The 8,122-nt window shown below is 34.7% G+C and overlaps 1 protein-coding gene across 1 annotated transcript; it reads left to right on the forward strand.

The window, feature by feature from the left end:
- The first annotated feature begins 901 nt into the window (after window positions 1-901).
- On the forward strand, window positions 902-5,916 carry LOC147505673 (uncharacterized). The gene is made up of 13 exons (XM_086605604.1): window positions 902-976; window positions 1,078-1,197; window positions 2,105-2,542; window positions 2,619-2,684; window positions 2,763-2,843; window positions 4,082-4,363; window positions 4,451-4,570; window positions 4,661-4,909; window positions 5,005-5,213; window positions 5,304-5,465; window positions 5,558-5,662; window positions 5,744-5,807; window positions 5,887-5,916. The coding sequence occupies exons 1-13, from the start codon at window positions 902-904 to the stop codon at window positions 5,914-5,916; spliced, it is 2,001 nt and encodes a 666-aa protein (XP_086461730.1).
- The last annotated feature ends 2,206 nt before the right edge of the window (window positions 5,917-8,122 follow it).

Here is an 8,122-nt window from a genome sequence, read left to right on the forward strand (position 1 = left end):
TTGCTTGGTGTGCATTTGCTATTACTAGGTGTTATATATATATATATATATATATATATATATATATATATATGTTTTTCCTTCTACGCATATTCCTGTTCATCTCATATAATACTAATTAATGTCCTGTGCTTATATTTTTCAGCTTAGCCTAGCCATGGATCCGGAAGAGGTTGTTCATTCTGAGGATGAGGTTGTCCATTCTTAAGATGAGGTTGTTCATTCTGAGGATGAGGTTATCCATTCTGAAGACGAAACACCTATAAGTACTAGGGTAGAAAGGAGAGGCGCAACTGTAATGCATTGTCTTTCTGGTGATTGGGATGGTATCATAATAAGAGTTCACTTTGATGGGAAAGGTAGGCCTATAGGTCAAAAAGTTTGTAATAAGCTTTCTGGTTGGGAAGGTGCTCTTGCGAGGAGTCTGATTCCCCTAAGTGCTTTTCAAAAGTGGACGAAAGCACCACCAGAACTTTTAAAACTATTATGGGCTGGCATACTAGTAATTTATTTTGAATTTTGAATTTTGAATTTTTATTTTCCTTTTTCCTGTTGTTTCTTATCTTGCTTGTAACTTGGATTCGGGTTTATTTATTAAGTGACCCGGATAAGATTCGATATAGATATCAAGTATAGGAAGTCAGTTTTGAAATCGTTTGGAGTTAGATGGAGGACCTTCAAGAATATGCTAACTGTCAAATATATTATGCCATTTAAAGATGATCTCGAGGCACTCTCAAAACCACACGCAAAAAGTATAAGCTAATTAAAAAGCCGACCGATGCATTTGTGAAATCGAGATTAACGTAAGAGTTCCGTATGTGTGAGACATTTAAATAGGTATATTGTTCTATTTAAATTAATAATTTTTTTTTTTCTATTAGGAGAAGAGTAAGTTACAATGCACGACGGGGCAAAGGGTAATTATAATCACCGAGTTAGCAGGCTTGGATATGCTGGCTTGATAGATAAGATGGTGAGGACTTGTACAACTTTTTAAAATCTTAATGTATATAGTAAACCATATCAAATATTTCATAACTAAATTGATTTTTTTTTTTGTATATCTCATTATAGCAAGAAGAGTTGGGAGAATCGTTTGATGAGGATGATAGAGCTAGCTTGTGGCTTTTAGCTCGGCAGAACAAGAGTGGCGAATACTTTAACGATGATATAAGGAAGGCGACAGAAAAAATTGTAAGTTTTGAGCTATGCTAGCATGGGTAATAGAGTAAAGTACTAATGTTCTAGTTCATGTCAGACCTTGTTCAGTCTTCCCGCCCATGCCGCCACTGTTGCTCCTGTCGGTGGAGTCACTGTGTGCCTCTCCTTAACTGGTACCAATGGAAGAGGAACGATGTTTATATAAATGAAAAATTAAGCCCATCCATTATATATAAATTTCTTTTGCGTGTTTCCAAAGCCCGGAGATCCACACTCCCACTGGCAGAGTCCCCGCGTTTTAATAAAAATGATCGCTACCCCCGGTAGGTGCTAGGAAGAAGAGTTCTCAGAGCATTGGGGGAGGGATGGCCTCTCATCAGCGATTGAATCTGCCCACCGGGAAACTTCGTCTCGCAACTATGCCAAGCCCGATCTTGGTTCCAATGCTGCGAGACAAAGTTATGGGTAAAAACTAGGTATTGGTCCTGGTGCTGCGGAGACAGGTGTTACTGATCGAACTAATCTAGGCTATGTTCAGCACCCCACAGGCCTGTTCCAGCCCATGTCAGACCTTGTTTAGTCTTCCAGCCCATGTCAGAATATGTTCAGCACCCCACAGGCCTGTTCCAGCCAATGTCAGACCTTGTTTAGTCTTCTAGCCCATGTCGGACCCTGTTCAGTCCTTTACAAATCAATATCAAGCTTCAACAGACCATGTCCAAACCATTCATGTCCACCCGCAATACTTAACAGGTCCAAAAAGCATTGGCAATCCACCAGTCAGCCCATGACAAGCCGTCAACTGTCCCAATTAGGCATGGCCAGTCCACCAGTTAGCTACACTCACTAAGAAAACACACATTGAGAATGATGGGTTGATATTTTCTTTCTCAGTAAATGTATGATCTACCTTGCTTAAGAAGAGAGAATGTTTTCGCAGGAACAACTAAAAAAGGAAGAGGCTGAAGGGAAGTTAGTAACCCAAGGAAGCGATGATGTTCTTACTGAAGGCATTGGGGACTCGAACATTGTGGCGGGGGTTAGAGCAGGAGGGAAATATGTCACTCCAACTACTTACTTTAATCTCCCTAAACGGGGATCAAAAGCACATAGAGCGAGATGGAGTCCACGATCCGTCCGTAAGAAAGAAGAAGAAAACCGGGCATTAAAGGAAAGAGTGAGAGAGTTGGAGACCTTACAAGGAGTGATTAGCTCGCAACACATAGAGAAAGTTGCCTCCAATGGTTCCAAGAATAATAGTAAAAAGCGAATGGAAAGTCCAAATGATGATGTATTATCTTCTGGCACTAACAACAAGACAATTAATAAATGTCTTGAGAGAGCATTGGGTGTGAACTCGAGAAAGAAGTCGAGAAAGGTATTACTTTAAATAAATGGCTACTCAATGTAAATATTTTTTCAGTTTTGAATTAACTTGTTCAATTTGTGTGTAGGCAATTAGTGGTGCTAAATCTAAAAGCGATGAGGCAGTCTCTAAACAAAAATTAGGAAATGAGCAGGTATATGTTATTTAACGTGCAATCTTTAAATGTTACTTAAAATATTGTTGATTTTAAATTCATTGTTATGTCTCTTAGGATATGGGCTTGAAGAACAGTAGTGTTGCTAAACTTAATAGCAAAGTGGCAGTCTTTCAACATAAGTCGGGCAGCAAGCAGGTAATAGTTTTTTTTTACTAATGAGTTAGAGAGGCATAGGAAGGTAAATGTTTTTACAACGGTGATAAACTCAAAAGTGATATGCCAATATCTATTCTGTCGTTAGGAGTATGGAGTGTGAGCCTTGTAAACAATTACGCTTTTCATTGGTCTGACACAACTTTTTTTCATATGTCAACCTGACATAAATGAGTTTATCTGAGGTTGGAACCGCTTAGTATAGCCCGGATACTCTTACATAGGGTTTTACCCAAGTGATGAATAGTGTACTATTGTTCCCATCCGGAGTTTCTATAATCGAGAGAGAGAGAGAGTGCACATGATGTGATATGGTTAGTGTGCATGACGCTGAAACCACATCGTGTACCAGGATCAACTTGTACATGATGTCTTAAGAAACTTAAAAGTATACACTAGAATATTCACAAATTAGCCACCAAACCTACTTGAGCAGTTCACAAAAGTATCAATAGAGCTCACGTGCCAAAGGCTTTATTTGTGGCTTAGAAAGATATTAGTTAATATTAATAGAACAGATTAAAATACACAATATTCACAGGCAGCATGGGAGTAACGTACACTCCTACGCTACTAACACTAGGATGTAGGTGGATTTGCAAATATATGCCGCTGAAACATACTTACAAATAGTTAGTAGCACAATATTCTAAATACTTATATAGACACTTTACAGGAAAGTTAAGGGGTAGGTACAAAAAAACAGGGTGTTTACTAAAACATGGAGATGAAAATTTTCAAAATATAATTTATCTTCAAGGAATTTTTAACTTAATTATAGATAGGAAACAAGCATGATGGTGTGTCATTATCAAAATACAGTAGCTTTAAAAGATGGAAAAAATGACAATAGCTTAGCTTACCGTACTCTTATCCGGCCCTAGTTCCTATGCAATAATAGTGAAAGTACAAGAGTCATGGTGTTATTGAACATCCCCGTTTTCACCCATTTTCATTTGTTTTCAATTTTTTTTTTCAATACGTCACACTTTGTTATCCGTCACATAATACATAATATTGGGTATATGTTAGGAAATAAATCAAGTATTTGCCTACAGAATAGGTAACGGTTGGTAATATTTCTAACATAAAACTTGTGTGACAAACATTATAACGGATGAATAAGTGTTAGCAATCAATTTTACTATATGTTGCAAATTAAGTGTTATGGTGTAGTGCTACCAATAATGTTATACTCAATTGTTTTGTTGTTTCAAAAGTGTAAGCTGGCTTTGGGGTCCAAAAGCAATATTGTTGCGGATGCTAGTCTAATTGAGGGGTTCGGACCGGATGACAATATCCATAATGTTAAAATGGGGGAAGGCTATGTACGTGTACAAATCATACGTGCAATTTTGGCAAATTCTCTTCTGCCAAGACCGATTCCGGATGATGATATTACCACCGTAGGAGGTGCAGTTGGCTACCACGTGGCTTGGCCAAGTGACTTTGTGGTATTTGACAATTTGGCTATCTCAAAACCTATGTTAGGAAACAAGCAGGTACTTGTCATTTTGATATTAACTAAAAGTGATAGTTATATATAGTTTACAAATATCTATTAAAATTGTCCTTATAATGTTTGTTAGGCTGTGGGATCAAAAGACAATGATAATGGTGCTAAAGCCAGATCAAAAGGCAATGATAATGGTGCTAATAAAGCCAAAAGTGTTATGCCAATCTCTAAACCTAAATCAGGAAATGAGAAGGTAAAATCTCTAATTTCTAAAATCATTAATCATGGTACTCACTAGAATTTTTAATTTATAATTATTTTAATGTTTGTGGTTGTTTTAAAGTGTAAACTTGCTTTGGGGTCCAAAAGCAATGTTGTTGCTGATGCTTGTATAATTGAGGGATTTGGACCGGATGACAAGATCCATAATGATAGAATAGGTGAAGGCTATGTGCGTGTACAAATAATACGTGCAATTTCAACGATTGCTCTTCTACCAAGACCAATTCCTGATGATGACATTACCAGGGTAGGTGGTGCAGTCGGGTACCACGTGGCTTGGCCTCGTGACTTTGTCATACTTGATAATAAGGTAAAACGTATTCTATTATATTTTTCTATCAATATTTATATAAATTAGCACCTATTTGTATTTATTATTCATTGTTTATTTATTTATTTTTATAGAAAAATGAGGCTCAATGTGATGAGCATGACGAAATTATATTTGAAGAATTTGCGGTTTTGGTCGGCAATATAATGAAGGGAAATCATATAAGTGAAATGGACATGAGGATTTTTGAGCGTGAACTGCAGTTTTATATTGCAGAAGATGAAATAATGGATATTTGTCATAAGCAAATGTTGAATGCCAATTGCATTGTAGTATATATCCGGTGAGTGGAATCTTGGATTTTATTTTTAAGAGATGAGTTGTTTAATTTATGTGTACATGTCGTACTAATGGTAGTATACTTTTCTTTTAGATATTTGTATGAGAAATACGAAAGTTCTCGACAGAGGTTTGGATTCTGTTATCCAGGCGATTTCAATTTGTATGCAGACAAAAAAAAGATGAATCGTCTGGTCTCAGATAGATTAATGGCAAGACAAGGAGACCAAATTATTTTTCTTCCGTACAATTCGGGGTATGCTTGTTGGTCATGTTATTTAACATATATGCATTCTCATTTTATTTTTATTTATTGTACTTTCTTAACTCCTATATATGGTTGTATAGGATCCATTGGGTTTTGGTAATTATTGACGTAAGTGCAAAAAAAGTATATTTTCTTGATTCAACTGGAGGTGTCCCTGATATAAAACTAAGATGCATGGTGAACACGTGAGTTGATTAATCTTATTTTTATTTTGTATGTCATATATGCAAACAACTTGTAACTTAATTGTAAAGTTTGTTTTTTAGTGGGATGAAGACATTAGTATTAAGTGAAGGAAAAAGAGTGGAACCAGAGTGGGACTATGTCAAGGTAAATATACAATACTTGAATGTGAAAGATTTACTTAGTGTATTGAATGTGTTTTGACAATTTGTTTATGTTTTCGTAGTGCCCAATTCAACCCGAGGGAGGATACTGAGTGTGGATATTATGTCTTATGTTCATGAGACATTTTATGATGGATCCTAGTCAATCAATTAAGACAAAGGTTAGCAAGTCTTTCTTGTTAATATATTCTAAAATATCTATGTAATTTTTTCTTGTAAACGTATATCATATATATTAAATTCTTTGTTGACTTGACGTACTCGTAGCTAATGGAGCTGGCCAACACTATCACCTATACCAATGCTGAGCTTATTGAAATTCGTATGGAGTTTATTGACTTTATCGAACGATTTATCTCGCCAAGCCAAAGGTATGAGTATGTATTGCGATAATAGTATTTTGTTTGCTACTTTTTGAGGTATGGGATGACTTTAAATGTAGTAGTGTATATCTTGAATCACATCCCATTTGCATTGTAGGTATTTTCATTTATTTTTTCTTCCGTTGTGAGAACTAGGTCCCATCGCATTGTTATCGCCATGCTTATATAAAATAGTCTGCTTTGGTCAGTGACAAATTTACTAATAATGTTTCTTTACTTTATTTGTTTCTTAGGTTTGACAATGTTCGATCGATCGATGGATAATATTTAATTTGTTGATGATGGAGTTTATTAGAATGACTTTTAGTTTGGTTGAATGTGCTATCAAATAAATGTATCTAGCATTTTTCAGTGATGTTGGATAAATGATAAATTGATGTAAGGAATAAGTGTTTCCGAATGGTTTGAAAACATATGGGTTGAAGTTATTGTGGATGTTTTAATTTTATTTTTGAGAATTTTATAGCTGTTTTATTGGCGAAATAAGTTTACAGATTAGGAATTGAATTACAGGTTATTAGGTAGGAATTGAATTACAGGTTATTATGCAGTATTTTTTACAGGAAAAATATAATAAAAATATATATAATATAAATTAAAAAAATAATAAAAAAAACAAATAGATGACGGTTGTAGAAGAACTGTCACAGTGTAAACTATTTGTTGACGTATTTTTCTTCCATAAAATGACGATTTTGTAGTAGTTGATAGGCATTTCATGACGGTTCTACAATAGTCAATGGGCATTTCATGACAGTTCAACAGTAGTCAATTGGCATTTCATGATGGTTCTGACGTGAACTGTTAGAAAATATTGTTAATTTCTTGACGGTTCTAACTATAATTAATGACGGTTATATATGAGGTGTCATAATAAAACTTACCTACTATGACATTTTAAAGACTAATATATGTCATAATGGGAGGACCTTCTAAGACATCTTTCTATGAACCGTCATAAATTTAATGACGGTTTTGGTTGACTTTTTATGACACCCTCAGTAATGACGACTAGATTTTCAATCAGAAAATGTCATGATATGTATTTCATGACAGCTAAAAATTGTCATAAAACGCCCTTTTTTTAGTAGTGGACTATTATATACATAAACCAGTGATTCGCAAAACTAGATATAAAGATGGCGACCAGGGTTGCTATATGCAATGTGATTATGTTGTTTCCAAGTCATTTCAGAAATCTCTAGTTAGTCCATGTCAAGTTACATTTCTTCTATATAGGAAATTTCCTAACCACACTGAAGTGCAACGGTCTTAAGGAGGTAAAAGCTTTAGTGTAACACTTGTTAGCCATAATTATGACTTTAAAGCAAAATTTCCACCATAAATATGAATTACATAGCCATATTAGGCCATATCTATAATGGAATTTATACCAAAACACAAACAATAAACTAAAAACATAGATCTATCTACTATAACAAAAGATATAAAACTAGTGAAAGCTTCTCGATAGTTATTAGTTGATAGTGATATGAATAGACAAACAGTTCTCAGCAACATGTGCAAAACTGCAAATGAACCGTGTAGTTCAAAATTAAACAGAGAAACATCAAAACATTCCTTCCATTCACAGTGGCTCCAACCACACATTTAAGGACTCAAAATTTTAAACTTTAGCAAAGAACCAATTTCCAAATAAGATAAAAAGAAAGAGAGGCAAGAAAAGAAAAGCTCTTACAAAACCTTGTTCAATTTGAAACAACCAAAATATTCAAAGTGTCTTTTATGTCATGCTAAGTTTTTTGTTAAACCAATCACAAACATAATATTTCATATACAACCCCAAGTACTTACAAAGAATATATAAAAGTTGTAGACATGTATATATATATCATACAAATTTTAAAAATAAAAATCAACTCACATGTTCACCATCACTTTTAGCTCGATATCA

The sequence above is a fragment of the Coptis chinensis genome, chromosome 4 (assembly GCF_015680905.1).
Source record: "Coptis chinensis isolate HL-2020 chromosome 4, ASM1568090v1, whole genome shotgun sequence".
In the NCBI taxonomy this organism is placed as follows: domain Eukaryota; kingdom Viridiplantae; phylum Streptophyta; class Magnoliopsida; order Ranunculales; family Ranunculaceae; genus Coptis; species Coptis chinensis.